The 17,955-nt window shown below is 52.5% G+C and overlaps 1 protein-coding gene across 4 annotated transcripts; it reads left to right on the top strand.

The window, feature by feature from the left end:
• Positions 1-7,491: 7,491 nt before the first annotated feature.
• TMEM161A (transmembrane protein 161A) lies at positions 7,492-17,045 on the top strand. 4 transcript variants are annotated; one of them, XM_033854031.2, is made up of 12 exons: positions 7,492-7,674; positions 10,525-10,628; positions 11,061-11,141; positions 11,529-11,626; positions 11,739-11,895; positions 12,747-12,898; positions 15,027-15,087; positions 15,184-15,327; positions 15,431-15,544; positions 15,686-15,860; positions 15,979-16,075; positions 16,454-16,841. In XM_033854031.2, exons 1-12 carry the CDS (start codon positions 7,507-7,509, stop codon positions 16,705-16,707), a joined length of 1,605 nt encoding a protein of 534 aa, XP_033709922.1. In that variant the 5' UTR covers positions 7,492-7,506; the 3' UTR covers positions 16,708-16,841. The 4 variants fall into 4 exon arrangements, with proteins under 4 accessions (XP_033709922.1, XP_033709921.1, XP_033709924.1 ...); XM_033854030.2 differs by having other exon boundaries at positions 15,184-15,544; positions 16,454-17,045; XM_033854033.2 differs by lacking the exon at positions 15,431-15,544.
• The last annotated feature ends 910 nt before the right edge of the window (positions 17,046-17,955 follow it).

The raw sequence follows: 17,955 nt of genomic DNA, 5'->3' as shown, positions 1-17,955 counted from the left end.
CCCTTCCCACCCTCAGAGGAGGGGTGAGGCATTGTCTCCACCCCAGCCTATGACAGTAGCCTCTGGGGATCCAGCTGAACACACAGCCCCTGCCACCCCAGCAGCACCATTGCCACATGCACCATGGTCACCACGCAGGTGCAACTTTCTCCCAACTGGGTTACCCTTCTGGGGATCCCCTTCCTCAGGTCACAAGGACCCTGGCCATACACATGGGGTGGATGAACCGCCAAGCTGGTGGCGCCCCGCAGTGTCGCAGTCACAGCTCCCCATACAACCAGACGCAGGACCAGGGACTTGGAAGGAGGAGAGAGGCCAAGGCAGCAGGTCCTCTGGGGGAAACTGAGGCATATCCAGAAAGGGCCCCTTTTTCAGCCTCTGGATCTTACCCACATTGTGGATAAGGTGGGCCAGTCTCTGAAGTCAGTGCCCACAGGGTAAGTGCCGAGTGTGGAGTTCATAAAAATGTGGGCTGCTTTCAAACGCTGGGGAGAGGGCCTTCCCCAGTGGCGCAGTGGTTGAGAGTCCGCCTGCCGATGCAGGGGACACGGGTTCGTGCCCCAGTCCGGGAAGATCCCACATGTCACGGAGTGGCTAGGCCTGTGAGCCATGGCCGCTGAGCCTGCGCGTCCGGAGCCTGTGCTCCGCAGCGGGAGAGGCCACAACAGTGAGAGGCCCGCGTACCAAAAAAAAAAAAAAAAAAAAAAAAAAAAAAAAAAAAAAATGTTGCATTCAAACACTGGGGAGCCCCAGGGCCGTTTGGTGTGGCTCTGTGTCCTCATCCCTGGGAGGCTGCACTTTCACCATCTGCCGTTAGGTGGCGCCCAGTAGTGCCCTTTGGATTCTGAACTCCCAGCTCAAAATTTTAAAATAAAGTGGAAATAAGAATAAGTAAATAAAATATATCTTGGCTTCCAGGGAGTCTGCCCCATGTTTTTAGTCTATGAGACTGGGGAACCAAAAAGGGCTGTGTCACATGTCATGTGTGTGTGACTATACATGTACAGCTTGAGGTGCTCTGGGCCATAAGGGGACAGTGGACATGCTACTAGGTTCTGGAAAGGCCTCTGGGTCCAGACCCTAGCTCTGCCCCTGCTGGCTGTGTGGAGGAGGAAGCAAGGAGGGTTGTGTGGAAGTGTCCTACTGCTAGTCTTTCTAAGGACACCATGGTGATGTTGGCCAGGGCCAATGTCACTATCAGATGGGTTCCAAGTCTCTCAGGGGCTCGGTCACCGGTTGGAAGCACCATGGGAAGTATGGCCTGGGTACGAACATGATGATGGAAGTCAGAGATCTGAGAGATGCATTTTTGAGAGCACCATAGAGATGCATTTTAGAGAGCACCATAGAATGAAACAGTGTAGAATGAGAGTGTGGACCTCAGTGTAGACAGAGATTGTGGGACATTAGCATAAACAAACATAGGGAGTGTCCAGTGAGGATCAGGGAAAATGGAATACCCAGTGTAGGACAGAGTGTGGGTTCACCCAATGGAGAATAGACGAGGAAGAATGTCCAATGGAGAACAGACAACATAGCACATGAAATGTAGAATAGGAAGTGAAGAACAGTCAATGTAGAACCGAGATGCTGAGCAAACAACGAGTGATGGAGTACATGGGCCAAGAGAAGACTTTGGCATTTGTTCTGCGTGAGGTGGGAGCCATGGATGATTGTGAGCGGAGGAGGGACACGGTCTGGCTTAAGTAGCAACAGGTGCCCTCAGGCTGCTCAGGGGAAAACAGACAGCGGGGGGTGGATGGGAAGCGGGGAATGGAAGCCACAGGAGACCAGGGAGGAGGGGACTGCAGGTGGGAGATGATGGAGGCTGGATTGGGCGGAGACTGTGAAGGGAAGGAGGCTGGTTGGGACAATGGTTACACATGGAAGGTGAAGCCATCAGGAGGGGCTAACAGGTCAGGTATGGAGCAAGAGAGAGAGTTCAACGCCAACTTCAGAGTTTGGGGATAAGCACCTGGAAGATGGCGCTGCCTCTTCTGCAATGGGGAGGCTGCAGAGGGAAGATGCAGAGCTCCTGGGGCCAGGATGTGTGTGAGCTGGCTGTGGCTCACCACATGGGGGTGCTGTGATGCCTGGACTCATAAACCTTATGCCCATAGACGAAGTCAGGGTGTGAATTAGATTCGGGCCTCTCAGAGTCTCAGTATCTTTATCAGTTTAATGGGGACAATTGTCCCAGCACCCTGACCTGCTGGAGAAAGCACTCGAGTCAGCCCCCCAGCTTGATGAGCAATAGGTCTGCAACAAATGTCCCCCTTTTTTTCTTGGTCCACCTTCTCTGACACCCTCCCCAGCTTCGCTGGATCCCACCTGGATGCTGTAGCTCTGAGGGGTGTCTCATGACACCCATGTAGGTCCTGGGAAATCCCAGTGACCCTCACTGCCACTGCCACCCACACTCTCTCAAGCCAATGGTCTGAGTCCAGAGGACCAAAGTCACAAATAGTTAATCCCCTGCAAACAGACATCCACATGGGCTCATATACAAAGACAAAAACACCCACAGAGACAAGGCAATCAACTATACACAATCCAGCCAAAACAATCTTGAGGGAAAAAAATGGAGCTGGAGGAATCAGACTCCCTGACTTCAGACTATACTACAAAGCTACAGTAATCAAGACAATATGGTACTGGCACAAAAACAGAAATATAGGTCAATGGAACAGGATAGAAAGCCCAGAGACAAACCCACGCACCTGTGGTCAACTAATCTATGACAAAGAAGGCAAGGATATACAATGGAGAAAAGACAGTCCCTTCAATAAGTGGTGCTGGGAAAACTGGACAGCTACATGTAAAAGAATGAAATTAGAACACTCCCTAACACCATACACAAAAAAAAACTCAAAATGGATTAAAGACCTGAATGTAAGACCAGACACCATAAAACTCTTAGAGGAAAACATAGGAAGAACACTCTTTTTTTTTTTTTTTTTTTTTGCGGTACGCGGGCCTCTCACTGTTGTGGCCACTCCCGTTGCAGAGCACAGGCTCCAGACACGCAGGCTCAGCGGCCATGGCTCATGGGCCCAGCCGCTCCGCGGCATGTGGGATCTTCCCGGACTGGGGCACGAACCCGTGTCCCCTGCATCGGCAGGCGGACTCTCAACCACTGCGTCACCAGGGAAACCCGGAAGAACACTTTTTTTTTTTTTTATAAATACAGTTGTTTTTTTTAATAGTTTTTTTTTTTAGATGTTGGGGGTAGGAGTTTATTAATTAATTAATTTATTTTTGCTGTGTTGGGTCTTAATTTCTGCGCGAAGGCTTTCTCCAGTTGTGGCAGGCGGGGGCCACTCCTCATCGCGGTGCGCGGGCCTCTCACTACAGCGGCCTCTCTTGTTGAGGAGCACAGGCTCCAGACACGCAGGCTCAGTAGTTGTGGCTCACGGGCCCAGTCGCTCCGCGGCATATGGGATCCTCCCAGGCCAGGGCTCGAACCCGCGTCCCCTGCATTAGCAGGCAGACTCTCAACCACTGCGCCACCAGGGAAGCCCCCGGAAGAACACTCTTTGACATAAATCACAGCAAGATCTTTTTTGACCCACCTCTTAGAGTAATGGAAATAAAAACAAAAATAAATGGGACCTAATGAAACTTAAAAACTTTTGCACAGCAAAGGAAACTATAAACAAGATGAAAAGACAACCCTCAGAATAGGAGAAAATATTTGCAAATGAATCAACAGACAAAGGATTAATCTCCAAAATATATAAACAGTTCATGCAGCTCAATATTAAAAAAACAAACAACCCAAAAAATGGGCAAAAGACCTAAATAGACATTTCTCCAAAGAAGACATACAGATGGCCAAGAGGCACATGAAAGCTGCTCAGCATCACAGATTATTAGAGAAATGAAAATCAAAACTACAATGAGAAAAAAAAAAAACTACAGTGAGGTATCACCTCACACCAGTTAGAATGGGCATCATCAGAAAATCTACAAACAACAAATGCTGGAGAGGGTGTGGAGAAAAGGGAACCCTCTTGCACTGTTGGTGGAAATGTAAATTGTTACAGCCACTGTGGAGAACAGCATGGAGGTTCCTTAAAAAACTAAAAATAGAATTACCATATGACCCAGCAATCCCACTACTGGGCATATACCCAGATAAAACCATAATGCAAAAGGACACATGCACCCCAATGGTTCATTGCAGCACTATTTCCAATAGCTAGGTTATGGAAGCAACCTAAATGCCCATCAACAGATGAATGGATAAAGAAGATGTGGTACATATATACAGTGGAATATTACTCAGCCATAAAAAGGAACGAAATTGGGTCACTTGTAGAGATATGGATGGACCTAGAGACTGTCATACAGAGTGAAGTAAGTCAGAAAGAGAAAAACAAATATCGTATATTAACGCATATATGTGGAATCTAGAAAAATGGTACAGATGAACCAGTTTGCAAGGCAGAAATAGAGACACAGATGTAGAGAGCAAACGTATGGACACCAAGGGGGGAAAGCGGGGGGGTGGGACGGTGGTGGTGGTGGGATGAATTGGGAGATTGGGATTGACATATATACACTAATATGTATAAGATAGATAACTAATAAGAATCTGCTGGGCTTCCCTGGTGGCGCAGTGGTTGAGAGTCCGCCTGCCGATGTAGGGCACGCGGGTTCATGCCCCAGTCCGGGAAGATCCCACATGCCGCGGAGCGGCTGGGCCCGTGAGCCATGGCCGCTGAGCCTGCGCGTCCGGAGCCTGTGCTCCGCAACGGGAGAGGCCACAACAGTGAGATGCCCGCGTACCGCAAAAAAAAAAAAAAAAGAATCTGCTGTATAAAAAATATTAAAATAAAATTTTTTTAAAAGTGGAAAATTATCATTAAGCAAACACACAGGAATAATTTTTGCAATCAAGAATCATCAATGGGGGCATCCCTGGTGGCGCAGTGGTTGAGAGTCCGCCTTCCAATGCAGGGGACACGGGTTCATGCCCGGGTCTGGGAAGATCCCACATGCCGCGGAGCGGCTAGGCCCGTGAGCCATGGCCGCTGAGCCTGCACGTCCGGAGCCTGCGCTCCGCAACGGGAGAGGCCACAACAGTGAGAGGCCTGCGTACTGAAAAAAAAAAAAAAAAAAAGAATAATCAATGGGCTTCCCTGGTGGTGCAGTGGTTAAGAATCCGCCTACCATTGCAGAGGACATGGGTTCGAGCCCTGGTCCGGGAAGATCCCACATGCCGCGAAGCAACTAAGCCTGTGTGCCACAACTACTGAGCCTGCGCTCTAGACCCCGCAAGCCACAACTAGAGAAAATCTGCGTGCAGTAACGAAGACCCAACACAGCCAAAAATAAATAAAAATTTTAAAAAAATCATCAATAGATGCTAAAATTAGAGGTTTATGGTATGATGAGAAACAAGATATTTGGTCAAGAAGTACCTGTCCACAAGATACCTATTCATTACAAAGGGAAAACTAGTAAATTTACCATGGGGATGTCTGTCAGATAAATGATCAAAGATGACAGCAGTAATGAGACATAGTCCCCAAAATACAATTTATTCACTGTGAAGTCCCCTGCTTTCATTTTCCTTGTTGTACTTGAAAGTTGCTAAGACAGTAGTATTAAATGTTCTCACCACACACAAAGAAAAGATAATTAGGTGATGGAGGTGGTAACCAATCCTATGGTGGTAATCATTTTGTAATATGTGTGTAGCACATCATCACTTTTAAACTTACACAATGCTATATGCCAACTGTATCTCAATAACGCTGGAGAAAAATATACACAATCTAGGCTTTTGTTTAAATAAACTGTTTAATTTAGAACAATTTTAGATTTACAGAAAAACTGTGAACATAGTACAGAGAGTTCCCATATACCCCACACCCAGTTTCCCATATTATTAACACCTTGCATTAATATGGTACACTTGTGACAATTAATGAACCAATATTAAAAATTGTTATTCCTTAAAAAAAAACACAACTGGGCTTCCCCGGTGGCGCAGTGGTTAAGCGTCCGCCTGCCGATGCAGGGGACACGGGTTCGTGCCCCGGTCCGGGAAGACCCCACATGCCGCAGAGCGGCTGGGCCTGTGAGCCATGGCCGCTGAGCCTGCACGTCCGGAGCCTGTGCTCTGCAACGGGAGAGGCCACAACAGTGAGAGGCCCGCGTACCGAAAAATAAAACAAAACAAAACAAAAAACAACTAAACATGATCCACTCACAGGCCTCATAAAGACCCTCAGACAGTCACACCCACGTAATACGTCCACACTCAGGCAAACACACTTATCCACAGAAACAGAGCTGAAAAACTTGGGCTCGAAGCCCTTTCCTCTAAGCCTTGAAACAGAAAACATCAGATTCCTGAGGTTGACATTTAGTCCTTGATCTAGCCACGCCTGCAGCTGACAATGCTTTTGGAGTTTTCTGTTACGTTAGCTAAATTTTTCCCTTTTTTGCTGGAGCCCATTTAAGTTGGACTTTTTTTTTTTTTTTTTGGCTTGCAACCAGGGTTCTGGCTGATAGAGATAAATAAGGCTTTTGCCAGGTGAAAAAAAAGGGGGGAGCGGGGGAGGAAGGAGGCACCCCAAGATGGAAGATGGCATTTACAGAGGCCTGGAGATATAAGAAAGCGTGGCCTGTGGCTAGCTGTATTATAGCGCGTACAATAGTGTTGGTGGCAGATTGAAGTCAGGCAGAGGGGTCTGAATTCAGTCTGAGCAACTGGAATCTAGTCATTGAGGGCCACCGAATGTTCTTTTTTAATTTATTTTTTATTTATTTATTTTTGGCTGCCTTGGGTCTTCCTTGCTGCGCATGGGCTTTCTCTAGTTGTGGCGAGCGGGAACCACTCTTTGTTGCAGTGCGCGGGCTTCTCATTGTGGTGTCTTCTCTCGTGGACCACGGGCTCTAGGCCCGCGGGCTTCAGTAGCTGTGGCTCGGGGACTCTAGAGCGTAGGCTCAATAGCTGTGGCACTCGGGCTCAGTTGCTCTGCCGCTTGCGGGATCTTCCTGGACCAGGCCTCGAACCCATGTATGCAGGCAGATTCTTAACCAGTGCGTCACGAGGGAAGCCCCCACAAAATATTCTTCTTTTTTTTTTTTTTTTGTGGTACACGGGCCTCTCACTGTTGTGGCCTCTCCCGTTGTGGAGCACAGGCTCCGGACGCACAGGCTCAGCGGCCATGGCCCACGGGCCCAGCCGCTCCGCGGCATGTGGGATCCTCCCGGACCGGGGCACGAACCTGTGTTCCCCGCATCGGCAGGCGGACTCTCAACCACTGCACCACCAGGGAAGCCACCACCAAATATTCTTGATCAAGGGAGTTCCACGCTCAGAAATCCCCAGCGGGAGACAGTGATTGGTTGAATAAGTGTATTCCACTCAAACGTGCGAAATACGTGCAGGTGAGGAGACTGAGTCTCAGAGACCCCGGTCACCCTGGGGTCCCAGAGACCCCGGTAGGAGCTCGTTGAGCAACTTTGAACTACAACTTCCGGCATGCAATGCGAGAGACTCCTTGTCCTCCTGATTTGCCCCCCGGCTCCAAGCCTGACGATTGGTTAGGTGGGCTGCTTGTCAGACCAAAGTCTGGTTTTGATTGGTCGAGTTCCGAGCGGGGCTCCGAGCTCCAGGCCCATGGGTCCCGGCACAGCGCTCCAGCAGGCAACATGGTAAGCCGGCGACTCTTAGCATGGGGGGCCCTGAGGGGCTAGGGGTTCCGCCGAGGGGGGTCCAGGGAGACACCGAGGGGACCGGGATCCCTTTGTGGGCACTGAGGTCTCTGAGGGATTTGGGATCGCGCTGAGGGCCGTGTTTCCCTGTTTGGGGTCAGGGTCTCACTGCGGGACCTATGAGGGGGTCGGAGGCTGTGCAAGGGAACTGGAAGGCCTTGAGTGTTCTGGGCTTCTGACAAGTCTCTGGGGGGCCCTCTAGGGGCCTGGGGTCCTGCTGAGGGTGTCGTCCCGTGGAGGGTACTGGGGATCTGAACACCTTCGGAGCCCCGTGAGGGAGATCTGGGGTCCCCCGGGGCCCACTCTGGGGATGGTGTCCTGCGGGAGCGTGGGGGCCACGCCGACAGGGTCCATCGGGGCTCCCTACGGGTGTGGGGTGTGCCGAAGGACCAGGGAGAATCCTGAGAGGAGGGGGCCATGCGGAGGGGATCTGGGTGGGCTCAGGGCGGGGGAGGGTCCCAGAATTGGAGACAGCACAGTTGGAACCCTCAGGTCTCACGTAGTTCTGGGTCCAACCCATTGAGTTTATTCTTCAAGCTTAGCCTGGCCCCTGTGGGTCAGGCTGGTGCTGGGCGAGGGCGGAGATCCCCCAGCCCCTAGGACTGGACAGAGGGAGAGACAGGATGGAGGGGCCAGGAAGGCGGCCTGAACTTGCCTGGGGTGGGGGGTGACCCCGAGGAGGGGCGCTGGAGGTGGGTCTGAAGTAAGAGCATTGATGGAAGGGGCTGATAAAGTGGATGTCGTTCCAGGGTGCGGGATGTTGTGGGAGGTGAGGGGAGGGGCTCTCGGAAACGGGATGGAGGAAAGTCGCATTGATGTTACTTAGCAGGATTCTGGGATCACAGATCCAGGGAAGAGCTTTGAGCAGAGGAGGGACATGGGCTGATGGGATGCTTCAGAGATCTTTGGAGATCTGCAGAGCGTGGACCCTAAGACTGGAGGCTGCTGGGGGTGGGCGGTGAGAAACATCCCTGGACAGACCTCGGGAGCCTTAGGTGGAGGGATGCATGTCTTCCCTCCTTCCCTTCTCTTCCTTCTTCATCCTTCCTCCCTCTTCTTCTCCCTTCCTCTCTCTCCCTCTCCTTCCTTTCTAACGTCCTTCCTCTCCAAGTGCTGGGATCGCAGTTTGAACTATGGGTCTCCTCCCTGGGAGGTGTCCAAGGGTAATGGGGTCAGCGATGGAGAGCCCGGGGGTCTGGGAGGGTCTCTGAGACCCGAATGGTTGGGCGCAGAGGACGCCGGGGGAGAGAGCCAGGCAGTGAGGCGGGTTGGTCCTGAGCTGGGTCTGCCTGGCCTTGTGGGCTGAGGAGCAGAGTTGGACGTTTACTATGAGACTGGGAAGGGCCTGGGCTGCCTGGAGGAGCCGAGAGCAGTGTCCATGGGAGTGATGGGTGGGTGCTGGGGCCTCCAGGGAAGGGCCTGGAGGAGGCATGGTCTGGAGCTCGGCAGAGAGGTTCTGCCAGGGGATGATGGGTCACAAGGGAGAGGTGTCTGGAGAGCCAGGGAGACTGGGGAGCAGCTGCTGGGAGGTGCTGGGTTTCCGGGGAGGAGTGGAGGAGGGGTCCTGGGAGGAAGGGCGGGGCCGCTTTGAGGGGCCCAACTGTGCTCTGGGTCATTAATGCCTGCTAGCCAGTCTGCACTTGGGTGGGGGGAGGGTGAGCAGTGAGACCAGAAAGATGACGCCCCACCTCATTACTGAAAAAACGTTCCTGGCCTCAGTTTACAAGTCACAGCATAAAGAAAATATCCTATTAGTCTTTTATTTTAATGATGGATTTCTCAGCAGTCATTCTGAATTACAGTGCTAGCCATCACATTAGAGCTTTCCCTATTAAATTTAGCTTATTTTTGCCTGATTAAAGGATAATTTTAACAATTAGTTTTAATATTAATGTAATCTTTATTTCATTTTAGTTGTTAATACCATAATACTAGCAGACAGCCCTCCTGAGCACTTAATTTTACATAATTACGAAAGCAAATTGGTATTTACTGCATTGAAGCAGGAAAACCCAGCTTCAGACTGATTACCAAAAACATTTTTTCTAAAATGTTTTAAAATAAGTATATGAAAATGTGTTATGAATTGTTGTTTAAAAGTTTGTTAGTAGAACTTGGTAAGAAAATTCCTAATTAAAAAAAGTCATCCCACTCAAACGTGTAAGTCTTTATCCTGAAACAGGTAGTGGGCCAGAAATAGATCGCTTTCCTCCTTGGCTGATTACAAAGGGAGGGAGAGGGAGAGAGGGTGACTTCAATTATCAGGGATAATTTAAGATGGGAAAGACTTGGGGGACAGAGCCACCTGGGTGAACGTTGAAACTACAAGCTCACCTGAGACACAGTTACAAAAACTGCATCCGTGGGACCGTGGGAGAAGAGCGCTTCCACTGGGTGTGCCCGGCTCGTTGTAGGTCCAGAAGGTGGTCGTGAGAGTACACGAAACAAAATAGGAAGCACCCCATTTCCAGATGAGGAAAACTGAGGCTTGGGGAGATTTAAATCCTTAAATCCTTAGCACAAGGAGGAAAGCGGGCCCCAGTGTCTGCTCCAGCACGTGCTCTCCGCCGCCCCACACCCCAGCCAGGTGGTGGGGAGGGACGTGCGTTTTGCTGGGGCTCCCAGGGTTGGGTCTGAGCCCACCCCAGGACCTTTCCCCAAGAAGCAGCTTGAGCCAGGGTGGCCCTGCCTCCACAACCTGGCCCCAGAGTCTCTATAAATAGCCGGGCTTCCGAAGCGTGAGCTTGTGATCCTCTGGCTGGCACTGCCCTTCATGTTTCCTCCCCGCAGGCTGTCCTTGGAGTGCAGCTGGTGGTGACGTTGCTCACCGCCACCCTCATGCATAGGCTTGCGCCTCACTGCTCCTTCGCGCGCTGGCTGCTCTGCAATGGCAGGTGAGCCACACCCCCTCCCCGGGCGGTGGGCGGAGCCCCTAAGGCCCCGCCCTCCCTGGTTTTTCTCCTAGCCCCGCCTCAAGCCCTGAAAGGTGAGGTTTTTTTTGTTTTGTTTTGTTTTGTTTAAAACAAACAAACAACTTTGTTGAGATGTAATTGACGTACGATAATCTGCAAATATTTGAAGTACACAGTTGGATCAATTTTGACAGATTGTACACATCGCTGAGACCATCTAAATACTCAGACAAGCAGCTGCTTCCCCCACTCCTGCTCTCCTTCATCCCTACTCTAGCTGTAGATCTGTTTCCTGAAACTCTTTTTGTCCCGGTTTGGGTTTCGGACCCTTTCTGAGAATCTGGTGGAAATTGTGAACTCTCTAGGGCAATTCACATGGCAGTTCCTTTCCTGACTGCCTGTCTCTGCCCTTAGTCTCTTCCGATACAAGCACCCTTCCGAGGAAGAGCTTCGGGCCCTGGCGGGGAAGCAGAGGCCCAGAGGCAGGAAGGAGCGGTGAGTGAACCCCCAGTCTTAGGTAAGTGGCTCCCTTCCAGGGGAGGCCATGAGGGCACAGGGCCTTACCTGCCCACTTCCAGGCACTGCTCTGGGCACAGGAGAATTGGGGACACCCCAGGCTGAGGAGATGGTCACTGTCATTCACTGGTTGCCTCCAGTTGGCGTCTAATGCTTATTGGAAGTTTGCTCTGGGCCAGCCCTCTGGGTGGGTGGTGGCCACCACCCTGGCATTCAGAGGACATCCAGGCTGGGGGAGAAGGTACCTCCTAGGCCTCCTGTGCTCTGAGGGTGACATGGTAGAGCCTCCCAGGCTGGGGTGGGGTGGACTGCCAGGGGAGGGGAGGATGGAGGATGCTGTTCTGACACATTCCCCCCTCCTCCCAGGTGGGCCAATGGCTATAGTGAGGAGAAGCCGTTATCCGTGCCCCGTGACACCCCTTTCCAGCTAGAGACCTGTCCCCTCACAGCCGTTGATGCCCTCGGTAACAGCTGGGTCCCCAGCTCCCCTGGCCCTTGGCTCACACCCTGGTGGGGTTGGTGGGGGGAGCATCTTGGGCGGGCTAAGCTGGGGACTCAGTTGCATCCTCCCCGCAGTCCTGCGCTTCTTCCTGGAGTACCAGTGGTTTGTGGACTTCGCGGTGTACTCGGGTGGCGTGTACCTCTTCACAGAGGCCTACTACTATGTGCTGGGCCCAGCCAAGGAGACCAACATCGCTGTGTTCTGGTGCCTGCTCACCATCGCCTTCTCTATGTATCCTTCCTCTTAGCTCCCCAGGTGGGGAAGGTGGAGGCCTGTGGAAGCTGGACCCCAGGCTCCTTGTCGCCCCAGAAACTCAGTGGTGTAAAGCAGTCACTATTTTATGTTTGCCTGGGCCGGGGCTCAGCTGGGTTGCCTCATATCCGCTCCAAGTGGGCTTGCCTTTCAGCGGTCTAGAGCAAGCTTCCTCACCACAGCGGCCAGGAAGGAAAAGGGGGCCCTGCAGGCCTCCTGAGGCTTTGCCTGAAGTCGGTCCACCCAACCCCTGTCCATTCTCTGGGTCAAAGCAACTCAGTAGTCCAGAACAGATGCAGGGGCTGGCAAAGAGACGTCCCTTCCGTCGTTTTTTTAGGAAGCTGCATAGAGAGCAGAGGCAAAACTGTGACTTTGAGGACCCAAGTCGGAGACAATGTCCTTGTGGAATAGGCTTGCAAAGCAGGGCAGATTGGAGATAGAGACTGGTGTCTCTATTAGCCTGTCAGAGGAACGGGAAACTGAGGAGCTGTGAATTCAGCCAGGCGGCTGAGTGAGTCAGGGAGACTTGACCTCCTGACAGACAGACAGACAGACAGAGACAGAGTTGGCCATTTCTAACTGACCACAGGCAGTGTGATGAGGCCAAGCTGGAGGCCTGGCTCAGGACCTCCTGCTCGCTGATGACACAGGCCTGAACAGCAGTAAGCCTTGTGTCCTGGGCTTGCCCGGCAGCTCACTCCTCTGCTCCCCAGGACTCTAAGCCTGAACTTCCATGTTAGTGCTCTGGAGTTGGGGGGTCACTGGTTGGGGGTGGTGGATGGGGGAGGGGTCACTACAGGCACTGGAGGCCTCCTTAGCCCTGCCCCCAGCAAGGTGTTCCTGACCGTGACCCGGCTGTACTTCAGTGCAGAGGAGGGGGGCGAGCGCTCAGTCTGCCTCACCTTCGCCTTCCTCTTCCTCCTCCTGGCCATGTTGGTGCAGGTGGTGCCGGAGGAGACCCTTGAGCTGGGCCTGGAGCCAGGTATGTGCAGTCTGGGGCCTGGGGTTTTTGCTGCAGTCTGGGGCCTGGGGTTTAAGCCTCTGGGTTATTGCTGTTAGTGTTTTCTTTACGTATTTTGAGGCTAATTGACGAGGTGTTTACAAGTTTAAAATTGCTACGTCTTCCTGGCAAATCAGCCATTTTTTTCATGATGTATGGACCCATTTTGATTCTAATAATACTTCCATCTTAGTCTAGTTTGTCTGGTATTAATACAGCCTTTCCAGCTTTCTTCCTTCCTTTCTTCCTCCCTCCCTTCCTTATTTCCTTCTTCCTTCTTTTCTTTTCTTTTTTTTTTTTTTTTGCGGTACTTGGTCCTCTCACTGTTGTGGCCTCTCCCGTTGTGGAGCACAGGCTCTGGACGCGCAGGCTCAGCGGCCATGGCTCACGGGCCCAGCCGCTCCGCGGCATGTGGGATCTTCCCGGACCGCGGCATGAACCCGTGTCCCCTGCATCAGCAGGCGGACTCTCAACCACTGCGCCACCAGGGAAGCCCTTCTTTTCTTTTTAAATTGATATATACTTGACATATTATATTAGTTTCAGGTGTACAACATAATGATTCAATATTTGTGTATACTGCAAAATGAGCACCACAATAAGTCTAGTTAACATCCATCACTGCACAGTTACAATTTTCTTTTCTTGTGATGAGAACTTTTAAGATCTACTTGCTTAGCAACTTTCAAATATACAATACTACCTTTCTTTTGATTAGTATTTGTTATATCTTTTTGACATCCCTTTACTTTCAACCTTCCAGTGACCTCATGTTGAGGTATGTCTACTTTAAAAAATAATAATAATAAATATATAGATATAGATATTTTCTTTCTTTATTTTCTTTCTTTATTTTTTAATTTGGCCGTGCTGCATGGCTTGTGGGATCTTGGCTCCGTGACCAGGGATTGAACCTGTGCCCTCAGCAGTGAAAGCTCAGAGTCCTAACCACTGGACTGCCAGGGAATTCCCTTATCTGGATATTTTCCATCAAGTCTGATAGTCTGTATCATTTAACTTCAAAATTTAATCCACTTACATTTATTGTGTTTTCTGACATATTTGGCCTTGTCTCTACCATCTTACATTTTCACTTTCTATTTGTTCCTTTTCTTTTGTGCTGTTGACAGTGGCTGCCAGCTTAATTGTCCTTCCTTTTAGGTGATCTGTCATAACTTCTGACTGCTTTGTGAGCTCTTTGTTTTTGGTGTTCTGCAGTTTTGCCACAGTGTGTCTAGGTATGGATTTCTTTGTATTTATCTGGTTTTATATACTTTGTATGTATCATCCATTCTGCAGACTTCTCAATAATTACCTTTCAATATCTCTTCTCCTTCATTCTCTCTCTTCTCTCCCTTTGGGGTTCAGACTTGACTTATATTGAACTTCCTATTCTGTCCTCATCTCTTAATCTTCCATCACATTTCCCACCTTCCTGTCTTTCTTAGTCGGAATCTGAGTGATTTCTTCAGATCCAATTCATCATTTCCTCCTTTGGCTCCTTCTAAGATGCTGTTTAACAACTTATCACTTCAATAATTATATTTTCCTTTTGGAAGAGCTTAACTGATTCCTTTGCAAATCCACCTGGTCCTCTGAGGTAGTCTCATGTCACCTGTTCTGCAATTCCAACTTTTATTTTCCTCAGGCATTTCACACAGAAGCCTTGGGGTCTAAATTTGTCCTTTGTTTTTTTTCTCCTGACTCACCTTTATGGTAATTTATTGTCTTGTGTGTTTGGTGATTTTGGTTGTGAGCTCACATTATTTGCTTTTACTCCATGGAAAATGTGGGGGCCTGAACTGAGAAATCTTTCCAGGACTTTGATTTCCTCCTGTGGAGCCCTTCATGACCCTCCAGCCTCGGGGAAGCTCAGACTCAGTGCCCTCCGCCCCCATGTCCCTCGGTCCAGTCAAGGGTGTCTGTCTAGCACATTCTCCTGAGCTTCACATAACTGGAGAACAAAATTGTCCTCATGCTTGTCACAGGGCCTGGCTGCCACTAGTGTGTTCCTACCTGGAAAACAAAAGGATGTCTGGGAGGGGGGCAGAGTAGGCTCTGAGGCCCCAGGGGTCTATTTTGGACACCACCCTCTCTTTGTCTTCCCCAGGCCTGGCCAGTATGACCCAGAACTTGGAGCCACTTCTGAAGACACAGGGCTGGGACTGGGCGTGAGTCCTGGGAAGGGAGGGGGAACAGCGGCATGCTGCGACCTGCAGGCAGGGTGCTGACCTGCCGCGGGGCCCTGACCCTTCTCTTTTTCCCAGTCTTCCTTTGGTCAAGCTGGCCATCCGCGTGGGGCTGGCAGCAGTGGGCTCCATGCTGGGTGCCTTCCTCACCTTCCCAGGCCTGCGGCTGGCCCAGACCCACCATGATGCACTGACCATGTCGGAAGACCGGCCCATGCTGCAGTTACGTGGGGGACCGGGTGGATGGAGCGTTAGGGCGCCTAGGGAAGGGGCCGGTGGGGATGGTGGGTGCCCAAGCCTACCCGCTCTGCGCCCTTGCCCCCAGGTTCCTTCTGCACACCAGCTTCCTGTCCCCCCTGTTTGTCCTGTGGCTCTGGACCAAGCCCATGGCGCGGGACTTCCTGCACCAGGCTCCCTTTGGGAGCACGTCCTCTTCTCTGTGCGTATGGAAGTGGGAGGCAGGGCAGCTGGGGCCCCCTCTGGCTACTCCAGACTCTGAGACTAAGGGAGGAGTGCGTCCTGGGGGAGGATCCTGGGGCAGAGGGCAGCCTCACTAGCCCCCTCGCCCCTCTCGGCGCAGGCTGTCCGACTCGGCCTTCGACTCGCTGCGTCTCTGGATGCTGGTGGCACTGTGCCTGCTGCGGCTGGCGGTGACCCGGCCCCACCTGCAGGCCTACCTGTGCCTGGCCAAGGCTCGAGTGGAGCAGCTGCGGCGGGAGGCCGGCCGCATCGAGGCCCGAGAGATCCAACGGCGGGTACCGGCGCGGGCGGGGAGGGAACCTGGGCCTCAGGGCGGGGTTCCCTGTCCCTCAGGCGTGGGGTTACCCGGAGCCCGAAGGTCCCCTGCTGCAGCCACTGCTACCTGTCCACTAGGTGGTGCGGGTGTACTGCTACGTGACAGTTGTGAGCCTGCAGTACCTGACTCCTCTCATCCTCACACTCAACTGCACGCTGCTGCTCAAGACGCTGGGTGAGAACCCGCCTGGGCGACGGCGGGGGCGGGGTCTGGAGTTGGAGCGGGGCGGGGCTGAGCCTGGAGCGAGGGGCTGGAGTTGTAGTTGGGTGGGGGAGGGGAGGGGAGGGCCGGCGATTGAGCGAGGCGGGGGCGGGGCCTGGCTATAGAGGGGGCGGGGCGGAGGCTGGAGGGCCCTGAGATGGGGCGAGGTCAGAGGCGGAGCCTGGGGTGGGGCCGGAAGATGAGGTGCGGGCAGAGCCTCGGGTAGCCGAGGTGGTGGAAGGAGGCAGAGCCTGGGGCGGGGCGGGTGAGTGTCAGCATGGGTGGGGGTCCTGGAGGCCAACTCCGCCTGCGCCTCCACCCATCCCTCCCTCCACCCTGTTTCTCTCGCAGGCGGCTACTCCTGGGGCCTGGGTCCCGTCCCCCCGCTGTCCCCCACCCCGTCCTCAGCCCTCGATGGCCCGGTCGGCCCCGAGGAGGACGAGGCCCGGCAGACCGTGGCCCTGATCGCCGGGGTCCTGGGCAGCCTGCTCACGCCACTCTTCCTCCGCGGCGTCCTCGCCTTCCTCATCTGGTGGATCGCCACCTGCCAACTGCTCTCCAGCCTCTTCGGCCTGTACTTCCACCAGCATCTGGCGGGCTCCTAGCCCGCCTGCAGACACTCCTGCAGCCCCAAGGTCTGGTCCTGGGCCAGCGGGGCGCGGGCCACCCCCTCAGTGTCCCCAGGTGCAATGTGGTCCTGGGAGTCCCAGATGCGTCCGCTGTGCCAGTCCCCTTCACTGCATGCCTGAGCCGTGGCCACGCCTTGGACCCTCAGCTTCTGCCTAGAAACTGATTCCCCAGGCCCAGCGGCAGAGGGTCCCACGGCCAGCCATTGTTCCCAGATTGCATGTGCCCAGTTTGACTGCAGTGGAGGTGGGCGTGGGGGTGGGAGGGGGCACTCTTCTGAACAAATAAAGGAGCAAGCCAATTTTTTAAAAAATTAATTTATTTATTTTGGGCTGCTTTCGTTCTTTGTTACTGCGCACGGGCTTTCTCCAGTTGTGGCGAGAGGGGGCTACTCTTGGTTGTGGTGTGTGGGCTTCTCATTGTGGTGGTTTCTCTTGTTGCAGAGCATGGGCTCTAGGCACGCGGGCTTCAGTAGTTGTGGCTCACGGGCTCTAGGGTGCAGGCTCAATAGTTGTGTCACACGGACTTAGTTGCTCTGCGGCATGTGGGATCTTCTGGGACCAGGGCTCGAACCGGTGTCCCCTGTATTGGCAGGCGGATTCTTCATCACTGCGCCACCAGGAAAGCCCGAGCAAGCTGCTTTTTACAAAAAGGATCCAGACGGTTTGGGAAGGGGCTTTCTGCATGCTGTCAGGTTAAGTGGTGCAGGCTGGGTGGGGAGTCTGGGGCTTCAGTGCTGAAAGAAGGGAATGATGGAGGGACAGCATAGCAAAGGCCTGGGAGGAAGAAACAAAGAGAGAATGAAAGGGGGTGAGAAGAAATGGACCAAGTGTGAGAAATGGGGGGAGAGGGAGGTGGGTGAGCCCATGGTACTGGGCAGGGGGCCATGGGGGATACCGCCCTCTTCCACAAGTACAGGGGGACTGCCTTCTTATCAAGGTCACACACAGCAAATGGGCACATTGTTGAGGCCGTGGTGACCCAGGAGAAGGAGGACGAGGGTCCATCACCAACTGGCATTTTCCTGTAGCTGTGGCCATGCAGTGGGAAACCCATGTGCGTGCACGTGTGTATTCTAATGTACGTGTTGTTAAAATCCAACAGTACATTTTAAAGATTTAATTGGCTTTATATAACAATTCATGAATCGGGCTGCATCCAATCCAGCAGATAGAAAGGAGTTCCGAGGAGCTGTATAAAAGACTTTTGTAAGGCAGAAGGGAGTG

The sequence above is a fragment of the Tursiops truncatus genome, chromosome 3, assembly GCF_011762595.2.
Source record: "Tursiops truncatus isolate mTurTru1 chromosome 3, mTurTru1.mat.Y, whole genome shotgun sequence".
Lineage (NCBI taxonomy): Eukaryota > Metazoa > Chordata > Mammalia > Artiodactyla > Delphinidae > Tursiops > Tursiops truncatus.
This window is presented reverse-complemented; position numbering and strand designations above follow the sequence as displayed.